Source organism: Lampetra planeri, chromosome 9 (assembly GCF_965212315.1).
Source record: "Lampetra planeri chromosome 9, kcLamPlan1.2.h2, whole genome shotgun sequence".
Lineage (NCBI taxonomy): Eukaryota > Metazoa > Chordata > Hyperoartia > Petromyzontiformes > Petromyzontidae > Lampetra > Lampetra planeri.
In genome coordinates, this window is record NC_136115.1 from 7,773,062 (window position 1) to 7,792,300 (window position 19,239).

General features: G+C 41.3%; 1 protein-coding gene across 2 annotated transcripts in view; it reads right to left on the reverse strand.

Annotated features, from left to right (window-relative positions):
• The window catches only part of LOC144720652 (palladin-like), a 42,283-nt gene extending 24,066 nt beyond the window's left edge, over window positions 1-18,217 (reverse strand). For both annotated transcript variants that reach the window (XM_078597571.1, XM_078597570.1), the window contains exons 1-2: window positions 18,139-18,217; window positions 299-1,093 (exon numbers count right to left, since the gene is read on the reverse strand). In XM_078597571.1, coding sequence (XP_078453697.1) covers window positions 299-864 — 566 coding nt within the window. In that variant the 5' untranslated portion in view covers window positions 865-1,093; window positions 18,139-18,217. The remainder of the gene's footprint in view (window positions 1-298; window positions 1,094-18,138) is intronic.
• Between the last annotated feature and the right edge of the window lie 1,022 nt (window positions 18,218-19,239).

Genomic DNA, 19,239 nt, shown 5'->3' on the forward strand with positions numbered 1-19,239 from the left:
TTTAAAGGTGCCCTTAAACATGCCGTGCAGGAAAGCTAGATGAGATTCCCTGTACACCTTACCATGACAACCACAGCATTTCAAATATTTCACGTTAAGTTAACATGCAAATGCGTCCCGGCCAGTAATAACAACAGCACTCCAGATGGAGCGGAAACGTTTAACAAGCAAGCGAGAGAAAAACACCTAAAAATGTAAGTATTATTCAATTATGGACAAACAACTCGCATTTTTACGCAATAATTGCAGCAATTCATCATGCTCACACAATGGCCCTTTGAGATGCGTGCGGCCTTACGTGGATGGGGCCGCCCTCGGCAGGCCCATGGCGTTGGTCGGTGGCAGGGAGGGCAGGGACGGCAGCAGTGCGCTCAGGAAGGCGGCCGGGGACTGCACGAAAGAGGCCGGCGGGCTGACGGTGGGAGGCGACTGCGGAGACTTCGGCAGAGAGGACCAGGTGTGTCCCGGCTGGGCATGTGGGGAGCCCGGGTAGGTGGCGGGCGGTGTGGGGCTGGCTGCCGAGAACTGGGGCGGCGGCGACATGGCTATGGGAGGGGAGTAGGCCGCTGCGGTTTTCGCGTTGCTGTTGTTCAGGAATGTCGGTGACGACAATGTCGGGGAAGCCATCCGGTAAGTGTTGTTTGCTGGCGGAGCGGTTTGCGGCGGCGGTGGAGCTGGGAGGGAAAGGCCCAGGCTGGTCGGAACAGGAGATGAAGAAGGAGACCCCGCGGATATGATGGTGCTGGTCAAATTCTGGGCGGCGATGAACTGCTTGGGCCTGGCGTAACTGAATGACTGCTGGCCCACCGAAGCACGGCTGGGCTGCTGGTTGAGCGGCAGTGCCGCCGAGTTGGCGAGGCTCATGCTTGCCGTCGTGGTCGCCGGTGGCGCTGGTGGGGCTGGTGGCGGTGGTGGCGGCGGCGGCGGTGGCACCGCTGTCTCTGCTACAGGAGGTTGGCTTGGCGTAGTCGGGGACTGCAGGAAAGCTGCCGGTGGAGGTGGAAATGGCAGCTGTTGATGGTGCGAGAGGAGGAAAGCTTCCTGTTGCTCCAACAGTACCTGATTGTGCAGCTGCTGGAGCTGCAGAGGATCACTGCAATGGAATGAACACCATACCCGTCAACCCCTTATCAGTGCGCTACCTTATTACAGAACAATTCAGACCTTATTGGTCACCCCGTGCCCTTATATATTTCAACGCTCATCGTACAAAGTCTCATGACAAGGGAGAAACACAAACAAATTTGTTTTTTTGCCGTATCTAAATGGCTGTATGCCGTATGGACTTCTCTGTACAAGAATATGGGTAAACCGTATGGGTCGAGAGGTATGGAACACACACACACAGGTTACGTACAGGACAATTGGGTACAGAATGGTGTCATCAGTCTATAACGTTAAAAACCTGCACTCATAATTAACCTCATTCACAAACAGTGTAGTGATGCATTAACACAAACTGCGCAATCAAGTCAGGCTAACCGAAACCACAAGAGTTGATTTTGGGCCAAATGGCATCTACCAGCCTGAATTATTACATGACCTCCAGTTAAATAAAGCGTTTTCATACATATAAAACATTTTGGATATTGGAGAATATAGGTGTGCAGCTTTGAATCAATGTAGATAAAATTGGCATTTAGAACTATTGTGTTCGAACAGCTCTTGCAGAGGCAATTGGAACACGCCATTCACATGCCATGTTCTACCATGTGGACTGACTGGAGCGCAAGCAACCAAAAGCACTCATTGACGAGTAATGCACGTAACACAACGATCTGATAAATGGGAGGTGCAGCCACAGAAGAGAACCTGTATTTATGTCAGTGTCAGTATTTCTGACACCAAAGTATGTTGGCCACGAGTCCGACTCTAGTGCAAACCTTTTGTGCTCGGTCAAGAAACGTGCCGGATGCATCTATGGGGTTCATTGCAGGCGCGATATTGACTTGATGGAATTCTATCCAATGCAAATAGTCTATTTAAGTGCCTTTTTCCAAATCCCCATAGAGTTTACGTCATTCATTGCAAAATACGATGGCACCGCATTGATGAACACCACAATGACCATTTGAGCTTCACATCACAGCTGGTAAGCAAACCTAGAGAGTATGAAAGGAACAGTAGCGCAATGGCGCATGAGTTTCACTATGAACCTGTCTCCTGAGTTCAGTTGCTCACCATGGACTAACATGAGCGGAGAGTGATATCTGATGCAAACGACCCCTGCAACTGACATGGTGTGGGAAGGCCGTCATCTAGTTGTGGATTAAAAAGAGTCCGCAATATAAATGATTTAGCAATCAATTTATATAGTCCATTTAATAATTTCAGTAAACCTGAATTATTTAATGATATCCCTCTATGCCCAAAAGCAGTCTTTATGGATGAGCGTATTCACGATCATCCATCGCTTATTATCATTCTCACTCTTATGGTGGCCTACTTTCCTCTGGCTAATTATTTATTCATTATTCGTATCTGATGCTCGCCTTGCCGAGCCAGGCGACTGCCACATCATCAACAGTTTAGAGGGCACTGAGACCATTCAGATCATAAGAGCAGCTGAAGTGGGAAAATCTGCTAATTTACCAGTCGGGAGTGAAGTGGTATTACACTGGACTGAACTAGCACGCCTGATGATGCAAAGCATTTTGCAATGATATACATTGCTGAGTGGCACAGACTGAGTTATTGTGTGCAATAGAAAGCCCCAGGAAAATAACCAGCCCACGTTAAATTTCGATTTAAAGCTTTCATGACTGCAGGGATTCATCTTCTAGGTTATTTCGGTAAAGTCACGTAAAATGGAAATATTAAAATAATAAAAATAAAACATAATAAAATAATTCTCACGACGTTTCGGCCACAACGCAAGCAGCCGTCCTCAGGTGTTTTGTTTTTATTATTTTATTATTTCCATTCTAAGTAACTTTACCGAAAGAACCAAGAAGATCAGCCCACGTTAGTTGTCTGCCTTGCAGTGAGGCAGTTTAGTCAAGTTGCTTCCACAGCAGATATATAAACCACATCAGGCAGCATTTTAACAGAGTTGGGTCATCATGACGGATTTACATTAAGGAAATGGTTTACATTCATGCCTCATTTGGTGAGCCAAACTTCCATAGCATATATCTGCACCAAGAACCAGCGGTTTTGTATAAGTTCATCAACAGACCTCACAAACAGCTTTTCAATGTGATGTTGGGTTTTACTCTCCAATTTATTTGGAATGATGCCCTATGTATTTTTTGCACCACTTACTAAGAGCTTCGTCAGGGCAGTTGCTGAGAGCCCGACATGTGGAGCAAGACATTGGAGTGAAAAGTTGGAGTGAAAAGTTGGAGAAAAACATTGGGCAGAAACTGAAGAAGCTCCCAGCAAGGTGGAACGAAATGTAGACGATCACGTGCCGAACAACATGCGGTACAACTTTACGTGGGTTATATATCTCCTGTGGAAGTCACTTGAGTAAAATGCCTCACTGCGCGGCAGACATGCAACATGGTTTGTTTATTTCCTGGGGCTTTTTATTTTACACAATAACTCAACCTGTGCCACTGAGCGAAAAAATATATCAGTGTACGTACAGTACTATGCTTTGCATCACCAATCCTGCTAGTTGCCAAACAACACGTGGTATACAGCACAACTGTGCAAATATACAAAATTGTAGACTTGGCGAATATCCACGGCAGATGTAACAATTCACAAGGGGTGATTGTCAGTCGGGCTAGTTTCCATACCAAAGCCACATTTTGTCATAAAATTTTACCCTTTCAACCTCCGCCACTGTGCAGGTAAATTTTACTAGCAACTTGCAAAGCGGAGATTCTGCTCGTAAGTGTGCATTTCAGAAATAATGATCGGTGCTGGTTACAAAATTTTGGAATGGAAGTTTTCAGCCTTCATGTGGCCCACTCTGTGAAGTGAGAAATCATGACGAATGGCATCAACGTGGCGATTGAACATCGATCATCGATCTCCCGGTCTCCAGAGATTGTTTTTTTTGCCATCTCGGGATGTAGTCTGTCTAAGGCCACTGATGTTACTTAACAATATTAATGTTGTTATGCTGTATATGTTTTATAATCTACGTGTACCTATCTATGTTTTTTTTCTTGTAATTCAAAGCCAGCATCTGCCCATGCTTCTTTACACACTTTTCAATTTACAATAATTTACCTAAATGTATTTTTTCTCTACGAAATATAGATGAATGAATAATTATCCAAATACCTTTGTCAAAACAAGTTGCTGTGCTTTCATGGGTTACTGCACCACAGTGGTGACCTTAAGTTAATACAATTATTATAGCAGTGTTTTAAAAGCAAATACTGAATAACGCTGATTCGAGAAAACTGCAGTGCCAAATTACATTGCTCTGTCAACACCAACCACATTCTGTTCAGCATTTGTCGTAGATAAAATCTTAATCACAAATACAACTTCCGGAACAAATCCACTGAATGGAGTTAAGTATTGCACTTTATGCCCTTCAAAGTACTACAAAACGGTACATTAAACATCGAGCTATTTTTATCGTACAAAGTTACTATGTTACTCCACAAAAATGTTCCATTTGCAAAATAAACCGTGCAGCTTATCAGTCTGTCATTAATAAAGGAAATAGGAAAGAATGTAAGCTGTCTTGTGGGAAAGTTAATTTAAAGTGATGTATGAACTGTGAAAAAGAATTATTTGCAGCTGAAGACAGAGCCATGCCTGTGGTTGGCGCAAGGTCTGTACTGTTGTGACTGAGCGACCTTTCCGATTAGAAAGACACAGAGCAGACAGCATCACTTTGTACAAACATATACTTCTTTAAATAGAGCACAGTACTTAATGCTAACTTAGGGGCCATGTGGGAATGAATAATACAGTTTAGTTAGGGGATTAAAAAAACACACATAATATGCACAAGATTTTAATTTACAACTATGTTCTGTAATGAAAACATTACTTGTGAAATAAAAAAGAGGTATTTTTCCAAGTGTTAAAAATGTTTTGCAAACCAAGTGCAGTATGACCCCGAATATTTAAAAAGAAATGAAAATATTTCTACAAAGAAAAAACATGCACATAAGTACAAGCTTGATGTATAATCCAGCTGAATAATCAAGCTTTATATATCAACAATAAGTACACTGTGGAAAGGCAGTGTATTAACAAGTACGTGTAGATACAACAATTTTCCATCCACCAATGGATACAGAGTCTCCTCATGCCATGCCGGTCCTGAGGGGATTTGACTATACTTCACTACACTGGTTAATGTGAGATGGTAAAATGGGGAGGAATCAGTTGCCACTGATGCAAGTCGTGGCCTGGAATTTAACTTAGGTCAAAGGGTTGGTGCAGCGTGCTAAACACTGCGCTACAACTTTACGTTCATAGGGGCAATACATTTAATCTCTGTTGCCATTCATTGAATGTGGCAAATCATGGTCATGATTCGATTCAATTATAATTTTTTTAACGATGTAGTGAATGTAGTGGCTTGTGGTTCCTGGGAACTCGTCATAATCACACATCATTTTTAAAAGGTTAAAGCAAATATGGCAAGTGCAAGTATCCAACGTAACTTGGCATGGGGTTGTCCATATTCTGAATTAATTATATTCTCGCTACAGTATAGCTCAGATTAATTCGTGGCATAACATGATGTAAACATGTAATGCAACACCCTCTATAAATATAATACATTCAATAGCTCTTCATCTCAATTTTTTTACAATATTTAATCTAGTACTGCTATTACTCTATATAATGCCATGATCAAATGTATCCGTAAAATCACATCACAATGTCAACCACTATCACTATCCAGTTTTGGCTGATGACAAACTTTTGGAAAAATAAATAAACAGTAAATGTCACATGTGTGCATACACAGTCCCCAGCAGGTCCGATAGGCAACGTTGCAGCGTATATGGAAAAATAAACCTTGCTCTGTTCCAAAAACCCACGAGCGAACTTGTACAAGTCAGCTTCAACTGGGTTCGCAAACAACAACGCACGCATCTGAGCCTTTATGGAGACTTGCATGACGTCAGAGTCTTGCACAACATGGCATGCAGAGGCTGTATAATTACGATTAGGGAAATTTATCCAGGTCTGCTTCTGGGCTGTAAACGTATGCAACATGTTTTCCTTTTTAATGGTGAAGCTGAGTAGTAATATATCAGTTAAAGGGACGTGGATATTCAGTACATTCTAATATCACTTTAAATTCCCTGAACAATTAAATACACTTAATTCGTCACAGCAAAATAAAAAAAGATTTGCGAATAAACGTCATGACTTTGAATAAAAGTCAACGTTTATCGAATTTACTTGGAAAAAGGCCCCGCTTCAGCAAACATGTCAAGCTTGTGGGTGCAAACATAGGCATCTGTTCTGATACATTCTGCAAAGTTTGCCTCCATATTGCTTACCAACTGTAACTCATTCAAGGCAATGATTTCCAGGACAACATTGAGCTGGATGGTCCATTTTATGAGCACTTTCTTTTTAGCAACTATTCAAAGCCCTTGCCGACATTTAACCTATATTTTATGTGTCTATATACCTTTTAAAACACACATACACGCGGTATACATATACTGTAAAAATATATTTACAGACAGGGAGGCCGTTTGACATTTAGTATCTGGAATGTTTACTATCATTTTACCTTAGGTTACGAACATTATGTAGCAGCTGCCGAACTGACAATTGGTATATGGCCCAAGGGGGTAGAATCAACTTCATTCATTCACTGCCAGATGACTGAGCAAACTCATTCACGTTGATAGTCATGGCTGCAAACGCAACGTTACACGCAGCTTTGGGGCAAAGTTGATCATTTCCGCTGTGAATGGCAAGCAGGGCTGAACGATTAATCGATTTCAAATCGAAATCTGAAACAATGCGATTAGTAAACCCCAAAGGTTGAGATTTTTTGCGATTTGAAACGTCCTATTACTTTCTTATTGGAATTGTTATATTTTTATTATTATTATAACTTTATTTATTTAACTTAACAATTGTTCTATGTTTGATTGCTCTATTTCAATTAAAACATTTTAATAAATACGTTGGAAGCTATTAATATATATTAAGTGCTCATCTTTGCATTAGAATATATAGAGCAGTTCATATTTTGATGGTATCATGTGGTAATGCTCATCACATGTTTTAAATCTATTACACAGTGAATATTGAAATGAAGCTTGACTTTAAAAAAATGTAATCGCAAATCAAATCGCAATATCTGTCAGAAAAATCGCAATTAGATATTTTCCCCAAATTGTTCAGCCCTAATGGCAACTGAGTCACTTTGCAGTGACACGCCTAAGTAAAATCCGCCAAAGGCAGGTCGTCGTCGTCTTTCTCAAGGCACATTTTCCCATTTCCACTGAGTCTATTATGGAGTAACTTGAGCCCCCTGCTGAAGCTGTGAAGGTGAAAGGTAATTTGCTATTACTGCAGGTAACAGAATGCTCCCGGGCAGAGATTTTTCTTTTCTTTCGATGAACACGTGCGGAGATAGCATTTATTTGGTTTAACACGTCGTGACTTTACCGAAAGAACCAAGGAGTAATTCCTGCAGTCACGAAAGCTTCGAATCTAGTTTTAACACGTAGGCTTTCGCGACCAATATCATCCATAAGATGTTTTTTTTTGGGTTAGATCGCGTAAATATATAAATATGTCGTTAAAACCCGCCCCCACCCCACACAACCAACTAGTAAGGGTTGTCACGTAAACAGAAACGTTTATTTGGACAACTTTCTTCTCGCCTATTTTAGAATTCAGTTGCGTTATTTAGGCCTACTCAATGAGTCCCAAAATTGTCGACAGATGAATTACAAGGGATTTGACTACAGATGGCCTTAATCTAAATTGTCTTGAGGTTGTTGTTTGACTTGCATCCCACTGGGATTTTTGCACACAACGTTGGTGTACGGTGATTTTTTCTGGAATTTTTTTATGTTTTTTTTTCCTGGATTTTCTGTTTGCACTTAGTCGCATAGTCACTTTAAGATGTTTTCTTGTTCATGTTTTTGTTTGTTGCGGTTGCACCCGATTCGAGAGCCGAATGGCTCACAGGGCTATACCAAATAAATTAAACTGAAAGATGAACATGCGAAATATGCGCGCTGAAGAGGATGATCAGCTCGGGTGCCGGAGATATGAGACCACGTGGCATCGCAGCAGGACTGTGGGATGATTGCAGCCGTGGGAGGCCTTTCCTCTCGCCTTAACTGATAACCACGAAACATGCAAATGTACAGGTTTTTCGTAAGACAGATAATTATTCAGGCTGCATTTGTCACCGTACTTTAGTCTGTTCACGGGACAGATTTGCATGTAATCTTGTATTTAAATACAGCGATGCAACAGTGGTTATAAACCCCAAATTTGCTCCGTGAAATATTTTCAAACGTTGCTTCTCAGTCACTCTGTATGCGTAATTTACCATGTGGTTACACTTTACCATTATTGATACGGTATGAAATAGACGTGTTTTATTTTTGATAGAAAAATAGTTACTTAGATAATTTATGTGAAAATGTAACGACAAACACAATTGCCAAGCATCCGCGAACACACAGAGAATATACAGCATGTGTTTTAAATCACAGCATTCATCGGTAAAATAAAACCATATAGCAATCATGAATGCACGGCACACATACGCAACCATATGTATGGACATGTGAATGTGTTGATATTTTCATAAACACGCGCATATAAACGTACACATATTTGAAAGGGCGCACATTACTGTATTCGTGATCATAAGTCGCATCCAAACGGTTTCCAAGCAATGCCATGCCTGTTCACATCCAAGAATAAATTAATTAAGATCGAGACGGGCAGTGATCACTCAATCATTTGTTACAAATTGCAAGTGTTTCACGACTGCAGTGACTTGCATGTAGCCGCACACTGCGTAAACAGCCCTTTTTGCCAATCCACTGATGGACAAAGGCCTCCTCATCCCACGTTGGTGAAGGGGGTTGTTTGACCGTACTTATCCATGCTGGTCAGTGTGGCTTGGAGGGGGTGGGAGGTGTGGGTTGGCGGGTGGGGACCTGGCTGTTTCAGATTTCACTTGACACTGATGTTAGCCGTGAACCAAGGTCACCATGTTCAAAGCGCAGTGCACAAACCGCTGTCCCACCATTCCCTGTTATGGAATATACGGTGATCGTAAATGATTATTCGCATTAAGTCTCTTTGCACGATTGACACCTTGTAGTTTAACTGGAACACGTGCGCTTATCAGTCAACTGACACACACTCACACCACTGTACACATATATATACAAACACAACAATGTAGCACAGTACGGTATATTCAATTAACGGAGGGTAACACGAGCACTGCAATTGACTGCGCATCTGATCAGATTTTCATACCCCTGAAATGTACAAAATGTTGTAGAATGGGGCTGGTGTATGCACAGATGGCCCTGATGTCATGCGCAGCTCGCTCATATAAGCACGTATCCATCTGGATGCTGCTAATCAGGTGCGAATTTGCGTGGCTTTGATGTTGCGTTGTCCTCGAGCGACCTCCATGGCAATACCATTACAAGCCTGACACCCGGTATACGCATTCGGTAATTGGCACAATTCTTCGTGTTATGTACGCAAGTTTGCGTACATAACACGAGCATGTGACAATGCACACTTCGCCCCATAGCAACTAAACCAGCGCTTCATCTTCTTGGTTCTTTCGGTAAAGTCACGTAGAAGGGAAATAATAAAGTAATAAAAAATATATATAATAAAATATTATAATAAAATAATATAAAATAATAATTTGTATTATTATTTTATTACTTCCCTTCTACGTGACTTTACCGAAAGAACCAAGAAGATGAATCCCTGCAGTCACGAAAGCTTTAAATCGAAATTTAAACCAGCGCTTTTCACTCGTTTTCATTTTCGCCGAAGAAGACATCGTCAGTGTGAGGGCCGCCACACCGGCCCGCAAGGGGGTGTTGTTTTCACTTGTTGTGTATTGTCGGGGGCTGCATTAAAGGCCACCAGTGGTCCGCGGACGTTGCAGTGAAGAACCACTGAACAAGTTGAGACTGACTTTTTAAAGCTATTAATAAACATTTGCCATCATGTTATTGTGTATTGTCCATTCTTTTTTTCCAATATAAACTAGTCCCATATATGTGTTAACATTTTTTTGAAGCAGCCTGTATTTTAATTTACCAGGTAAAGCCCACTGAGCTATGTTCCAGAGGCAACTTGACCACGCGTGATAGTTCGCAGTGGCTTTATGTACGCACATAATGTCTGCTGAACTTCTTTCGCACCGTACATAGCCAACTCACAGCAGCCAAATAATCTCAACACAAGTTTCTAAATGTGGAGGGGAGCAAAACCGGAGGACCTGGAGAAAGATACATGCGACCGCCACGGGGAGAGGGAGCACGCAAACTCCAAATCAACAGGGTCGGGGTCGAGGGAGATAACATCTTAAAGAGTGTAGAATTGCCATTTTGTTTAAATGTATCCTCTAATTTCACAATGGCAGTGACGTCACAAGTGACTGCTGAGTGAAGACAATTGAACTCATTGTAAAGTGGGATCACCTGCACCTATATCAAGTAACATGCTCACGTTGCCAAAGCAAAGGCACATTCCAAACGACACCTCCGGCCATCTTTAATAGGTATCACAAGTTTACAATCTGTTCAGTAGCGCCTCTGTTTAAACGACACGTTGACATTAAGCTGCGTTATATATGGTGTCCTTGGGTGAGGATGTAGCTTACGCAAAACAACAACCGAGAGAGATTAATGGCACTCTTACAAACACCAACAAGACATAGGCACAATAGAAAAGCACTCCCGTATTTGAATGCGTTATATTGCAGGTTACGTTACTGTACATCACTTAAACGTAACACATCAATTACATATTCTTTATAGATCTCTATACTGTACTAAAGCTACACAACATCAATTGACCCTTTAGCGTGATTGTCATGTCCATGGACAGCATACTCACTATCCGTGGGGTGATTACCCAGATTGTAATTTATCATGCTTGTGAAAAACAATTATCATACATTTACTTGAGTGCTAGTTCTATAATGTGCTGCTAATCACTCGTTGAGAGTCAGTGACTCATATTCTCATACATTGTATGATTTCGCCCATATTCTATGTAGGTGCATAATAAATACGCTGCACTGTATTGTGAATTGACATGTGTTGTGCATCGAGCGTGTTTTTGTTTCATTTAATTGGGCGGAACCTTCTCCCCCATTGCCCTGGATAAACGAGCATTGCCTGTGTTGCACAATCAAATGAATCAGTCCCCGTCTACTCGAACGAACAGCGAGATGGTAACTGGGGACTGACATTGCCATGCTGGGCTCCTGTCTGTCCATAGGATTGACCATTGTTGATTCCTCACAAAATAGCACGCACGTGCATCTACCCCGTAGTGACGATGGTTAAATTGACCCCCTGTACAAATTGCAAGTGATAAATATGATACAACAAAACACACACGCTCATAACTAGTCATATATATATGAAGGCCGTACAGTGCAAATACAACTACATACCCAAAAGTAGTATCCAAGCGCCAAAGTGGAATACATTGTACGATACGTAGCTCACGTGCATAATTTCAGAATAACACCAGAGTAGGTTTCACTGTAAGCTCAAATTTCCATTGTTCGAAAGTGGTGCACAAGAGCGTTTAAAACGTCCTAAGAAGGGCTCTTACTTCGCTCCGCAAGCAGATGTGCCGAAAGCATTAAATTAATATATGAAGGGAGAACAATGGCTCCGCTTGTGAAATTTGCAGCTGAGTTTAAAATACTGTGGAGGCAGTCCAAGTTGGGCGAGTGCCAGGGCACTAAATGGAAATCAAGCATCAGAGGTGCATATTTTCACTTAATGAGCAGGGGGCGTGCAGTCTTCTTCAGTCGGAGAGGCCCCCAGAAGGCCCAAGGCACGGCGGGTTTTAGCCGAGAGAACACAGAGACTCGGGGTTAACAGCCCGGTGTGGGATCAACACCGCGGATGCCAAGCGTTTCCTGTGCAAATGCATGATTAATAGAGATTGCATATTATTTCTGGAGTCAAGAAGCAAGGAATTGTATAATTCCCTTTTGAGGGCCGGCACATGACAGCATTCCGCTTGTCTTGTTCGACAATGCTGCATCAGTCAACTGCTTGCCTAGCAGAAATATGCATTGCAAACAATCGTGAAACGTTTTAAGTTTGTGCAGCATTTTGTAAATTAACATTCGTGAAATATATCTTGACATTATTAAACAATGTAAAAAGAGATATTTTTGTTTCAACTCGAATTTTTTTTCTCAAATTTGTTTAAAACATTAACTTTTCACCTTCTTGGCGAGCATTGTATAATAATTAATTTGAATGCGATACAATATTGCCACACTTCTACTCATTATAAAAACAATATTTTAAAGGGGTTTATTTTTTCATGAATCATCACAAAGGGTGACAGTTGCCATGAGCGTGCCAACATCAGGTGTGGTCAGTAGTTATTGGACACAATTATTGTGTTGAATTAAATTTTCATTATTTTAATTCTGCCACACCTGCTTGGCAACTCCACAAAATCCAGATTTTCCAGTCCAGCCACTAAAAACAAAACTCATTTCTGCTGCTATAATCAACTTTAACTTACGTCTTGTATTTAAATACGCCTTTTAAACTTACTTCATTGAATATTAAAATGGTGATTGGTAATAATAATAAATACTGTCAGCACTGATTGATTAATACGTGTGCTCATGAATTATAATTGTAACACCTACTCCAGTTTCCGAACATATGCTAGAGATGGTCTCTGCAAATCGCACAGACCCTCTAGAGGCCCCAAGGCAGACCTTCACGCGTCTAACCACAGGCCCAAGATCTCCGCTCAAGAATAGATGGCGGTTTAGGGGGCAATCAGCTGCTTCAAGCAGCTGCAAGCTTCCCCCCAGTAAAGCGAACTCCGTTGTGCTGCAACTCCCGCAGATAACGCCACTGCTCACATTTGGTTTGTGTGCACGCCAAAGTGGCAATCACAGATGTATAACCTGCCATCCATCCCGCCTCAGACTAAACCATGGGGCTACAATGTAAGCAAAGATTCGATCGAAAGTTTTTGTGCTCTATCATGTGGCTTTAGCGGGGTGCGGGGGGGGTCGAAAATTCTAATACATTTTCAAACCTGTGGCTTCAATTCATATCTGGCTTTTGCACCCTGACAATTATTAATTGGAATACAAGGCAAATATTACCCAACAGTGGCATTCAATTAAATGCTTAAGCAGAGCTGGCATGTAGAATAGAACTTACTGTCAGATCTTGACAACTGCATTAAGGGCCATTGCTCTTGAATAACAAGCATAGGAGATACGTGCACATGTCCTCCAGAGGAGCAAAACAGTGTTTGAGTGTACCACTACGCGGATATATGAACCTTATGGCAGGACCCCGGGGTCCCGAATAAACGGAAGTCAAAATCGTAATTAATTAATGTAATTTTGGCGATTCAGTCCCACCTGGAGCGGATCATTCTGTTGTCATGTCGTCCAAGCGCAGCAGCGAGGACGAATGTGCATAAGAGCTGAACAAGCGAATGCACTCCATGCTCGGGTATGGGCAGGATCATAAGTGCGCCTTTTGGCGTCATCTGGTCCAACACCATGTGAGACTAGGCTCTAAGAAAAGCTGTCTCGGGTGTGGACCAATCAATTTCAAGGACAGTGCATACATTATCAGAGTTGTGTTTTTTTTGCATTCCGACCGCAGGTATTGTGGTCAATGCAAACATGACTCCTTGTAAAAAAGGTGTCAGCTTTGTTTCCAGATAAAAGGGTAAATAAACAATTATCAGGATCATAAGTCTTATCCAAAGCTGCTCAAACTGCCTACACGACCTAAGTCTTTTATTTATCATAACAGTATGCATAATACAGTGAAATTGCTCTCTTATCTTCATTATTATTTGTGACCTACCAATGTCTGCAGCCAGGATCAATCGATGACAATCCTATTACCTGCAGATATTTAACAGATGAGATGCGTTGCACCGTTAATTCCTCCTGTTTGATAATATATATTTTTTGCGGTTAAACCGTAGTCCCCACATACCGCTCGTATCAATGCGGATAAGAGGAACGGCGACCCACGACTCTGTAGAGTAGCATTGGTATAAACGCTTGTTACAATATGAACAGCGCATTGAAAACGCGTACTATTTTACGTACTGTTTACAAAGTGTGTTCACAAAGCCACACTGAGAAACACGATGATTGACAGAGGGGTGTAAATTATTTTTATAGTGTATTTAAATAGAGGTACTGTAGGTAAGTAGTTTCCAGTTTTAAAGGCAAAGTTTGACAAGACAAAACTTTCGACCATTTTTCAAAGCCATTGGTGAAAAAAGCAAAGATTTTGTTTACATTCTAATTTGATGTTTTAGGCGAGAGCCGGGGGCTTATGGGACCCCGGGGGTACCGCCATAAGGTTCATATGCCTGGAAACGATCAGTTTGTTTGCTCAGTATGAGTTGCCTAGCAGTGCAAACATTTATTTTTTCAGGATCAATGAGAACCCTACCTGCTATGGTGATAGTTATATGTCTTGACTCAAGACATTACAAGATAACAGCCTATACAAAAACAACCTTTCACGCGCACTTTTTTTTTACAGATTACCACATTTAAATACAAGTAAAGCCAAATTGTCTATTAGAAATATAATTAAATCATTTCCAACTCAGGTGTGATTAACTGGTGTTAAATATCAATTGCTTAATCGATTCATGATTAACAGAGCTTTGTAAAAGTGTGGCATGGTTGAAGTTTTTTTTTTAAATAATACATTTAATTGTGAATACATTTTGGTTGCAATCATATAACCATTTATTTATTTGGGGAATCAAGCATTACAATATTCATGTTTGGAACAATTTCCACAGCTGTTTATTAGCGATAACATGATGATCTATTAAAGCTTGTGGTTGCTCTGATAGAACGCTCTTAATATGCTGTAGTAAATGTAAAAGTACAGCAGATTCCATTCATATAAAAGTGAAAATTAGAGTTTGAAATCACTAGGGTTACCTTCTGTGTTTCACTGCAATTAACATTACATCTTGCGTATTGCCTGTTATGCCACAATGGTTGTAGACACAGAATGACAACTTTGCTGACCTGTACGAAATAATTTCAGCTCTTCACGTTACCTGGGATTGAACTGAATTTGTATTGGACTTGAAAATTAAATATCCCTTCGAAAACTTTAAAATTTTTGGTGCCATAAAACCTTTTTTTTATTAAAACAGATATTCATCATAACTGCTTAAATTGTAAACCTCTAACATCCAAACAACCAGTGCACACTATTAACTTATCCAGGCTCTGTGTCCCTATATTACATATCTTGCTTCCATCATTTGTTCACCGAGGGTGTGTGGGTTGTTTGCGTGGACTCGATCATGCACTGCACGAGGGCTTTCCCATCAGCCTCTACTTAAAAGCATTACAAAGAATAAAAGGCGGTAAAGGTGCAACCCTGAAAAGTGCTCATGCCACTGTCGGCAGAAGGCTCTTCACTCGAGGAAGCCCCAGACAGTCCATCAGAGGGAGCTCCGGACAGTGTGTCTAGAAGAATTTTTGGTCTACTCTTCCATGCTGACCCAGACGTCTTTGAAGAGGTGGGTCCACCCACGCTTTACCCCACCACACGCAACCTGCAGATGGACTTTGGTGTACCCGTTTAGACTGCTGAGTGGACAGAGTTGGGGGCTGTAATAAACTCGCCCATTGTTGGAACTGGTGCGTCAAAATCAAACCCTGCACGTTGTCATTATTTTTAACAACGGAAGAGTTCTTGAAGAAAGGTTATTTTTATACAAAAATTTGTTTTAACTTCAACAACGCAAAATGCATCTTAGGGTCAACCTAAAACACGGGGTATCATTTTCAAACACCCAAACTCAACGAACGGAAGTTTGCAAACAAGCGTTGAGCCCAATGTTACCGACTGTCGACACCACACGCACCTCTTAGTGGCCATCTGGTTACAGTTTCTGATCTTTGAAACCGGGGCAAATAACAAGCAGAGACAATTACAACTGCGCACTTTGCATGCTGAACACGCGGGCCTCTCTGCTCTCCTGTTGGCATAGGTAATGATCATGCAATAAACTGTGCAAAGAGTAAGCCATTATGTTCTCATGGCACGGTCAAATGACGGTGACGGTTGTAATCTTCATATGTGTCTCACAATGACATTGGCGTCATTTTTAGAATGTCAAGGGATATATTACGTTGCAAAAAGTGGCATTGCTTATATTATACCTTTCATTGCACCATGATAAAAGACACGACAGCAATTGCTCAATTGCATTTGCTCCACTATAATCAACGTATCAAAACTTTACAACCACTTATTTTACGTAGCACTTAAGTTTACTTTGAGACTTTTTTGTTAAAGAAAATTTTTCGAGGTGAATTATTCTACTGTACGTATTTCTTTGTTTACATAAACATGACTTTAAACATCCAACTAACCGAAAATCATTAAATGCAACGCACACAAGCACATACATTTTTTTTTAAATCTTCAAAATCCGAGCTTGAAGTTGCATGGGTTTTCACTTAAGCCTCAGAAAATGCAGCGGCATCCCATCCGACGCAGCTGCAATTTAAACCACAAACTGGTACCGCCCTCTCCCTGGCATGTGGCATTTGTCACCGTGCCACCGAGTCCTGTAATTACAGGATTTAGCACAGTGCTGCTATGGTCTGGCAACGCTACACGTCCGCTAGTTAGTCCCGCCTGCTGTTTTACGTGTCTGGCTATTTGCAACCTTCCACTGGTTTGTGTCAGCTTGGACAAAAAATAAGTTCTTCACCATTCTTTCCCTTTTACTTTTTAAATGCGAGTAACCGTAAGGTTAAAGCGGTAAAATGCCTTAACATTTCTCCAGCAAGGTATACAAATGGGAAATATTGTTCTTAACGACTGTTGCTGTGTATGGGTAACCTAATAACACTTTGTTTTTTAACTTCAATGTGAGTTTGAGTAAGAAAAAATGTCCCATAAGACATTCAGCCTCAACAGCACTGGCTTGAAAATTGTTATTCTCCCGATTACGTTATTGGGGCACAGATGTCTGTTTACTTTTAATATAACACACGGTCCTCTATTTGCTTACTTATTAAAATATTCACTTACGCAAACAGTTTTTTTTATATACCAAATGCACTATGATTACACGTGTTGTGCTTTGACTCAGAGCTCTTACTTGATACTCTTTAACATTTAGAATGCTTGCAAGGAAAAAAACTCGTGTTAATATATTAAACTCCACTATATGAGGAAACACTGATAAAGATGGCTGAAGAGCCAGTGTGAGTAGTTTTGGGGAATTTAAGAAACAAATGTTTAACTCTGCAGATTATTATCATGGTGACACGTGTACAATATAGCTTTGTTGAACAAATAAGTACTTCATTTATGCTTTTCAAAATGTTGAAAGCGTTAGTATGAAACACAGGTAAACGCTTGTCTTGTTAATCATTGGTTCAAACAAAACTGGACAATTTGGCATTAAAATAAATCAAAGGGTTCAAATGACAAGTTACACACACACACTCGCAAGCATCAACACACACAACTGTTACGCACAACACGACCTCAACTTGCAAACATCACACACCACTAAAGACTTTTGTAGTCCGAATTGTAACACTTAATGACCGTAGTAAAGTTGGCTTCAGAAACAAAGCACCTCTCTGTAACAATCTATTTATTTCACTGTTCATTTATCACGAGAACTGTTCTCACCAAAGGCGTCGAATGCTCGTTCAATTATTAAGCCAAGTTCTCGTGTAAAACGCCTTCGAGACTGCTCATCTGGAAAAGAAAGGGAGCTCGTAAAGAGCTCAGTGAAAGTTGCTATACCTGCTATTTAGAATGGCTTTCGATAGAAAGGCTGGCGGTCGCCCACCCCCATCCCCGTTCGCAGGGGACAAACGCGCGCACACGCGCGCACCCACAGGCGCGCTTCGCAGGCAAGCCCCTGAAGACGCTCTTCCACCGCCACCACCACCAGCGCCACCGCGGATCAACTCACCAGACAGACGGAGGTCTCTGTCAGGTCGCATACCCACGCAGCGGGCTTTAGAGGAAACTCCGCGGGAGCTCCTTCGCCGTAAGAGTCCCCCGCGTGACGCCTCGCTTGCCTTGAGTTACGCCCCAGGTTTTAACACGCCCCATTTGCTAGAATGCATGTTGGGGGCTTTTTTTTAGCAGGCAATGGGAATTAACGCCGTTTAGATACGTTTCAATTAATGACGTGACTCGACTTATTAGAATGACAAATACACGAAGCTAATTTATTTGACAGCAACGTTTCACACTACGGTCGTGTTAATGCGTACACACTTTATTTCACATCTATATGAAACGACTTAGGAGTTAAACGTCTCGTTACTTTTTCACTGTCAAATCATGTTGTTTTACAAAGATACCCTACTTATGTATTGAATTACTTCATAGGAACACGTGATTCAGTAGCGTATTTAATCAAATATATACAGCGGAATCTGTATTCCCAGCCACTCCGCGGGACTTTAAACTTGTAGCTGCATCTCCTCCTTTGCCCTTATTTGGAAAGCGCAGCTGAAAGATATCCAGGTCCATCAGAGCGTTCACCCTCTCCTCACATACCTCTGACAACCTTGGAGTTACATTCCTGCCAGTTTTTTTTGCGTGGTCGTGGGCCGCCCTGTTTTTGCCTGTATATGGAAAAATGTTCCTTTTTTTATTTCACTCCAGCTCCAATTCCAGGCAGTATATTAGCTCACACTTTCCCCTCATTTCTTTCATTCCTTAGCTATTTTGAAGTTACAGAAAAACAGAGAAAACCAGCAAGCACGGCCTTCTCACTGCTGCTGGGCTTTGTTCCCGATCACAGAATTATTTCCTCTGCAACATTTTTACCATTTTGGTGACCATTGTTGCAATACAGTAAATGCCTATTTATCTTTTAATGCAATACGTACTTCGTTGATGATATCCCTTGTCAATTTAAGGCATATTTGTTCTGCCACTGCTATAGAAATGAATCCGTCTAGGCTAGTACAATGTAAATAATGCCATTTAGAAACGTATAAATGTGAGCCAAGGAATGTCATAAATGTTGGCATGGCACAATTACACAAGAGTACACTTT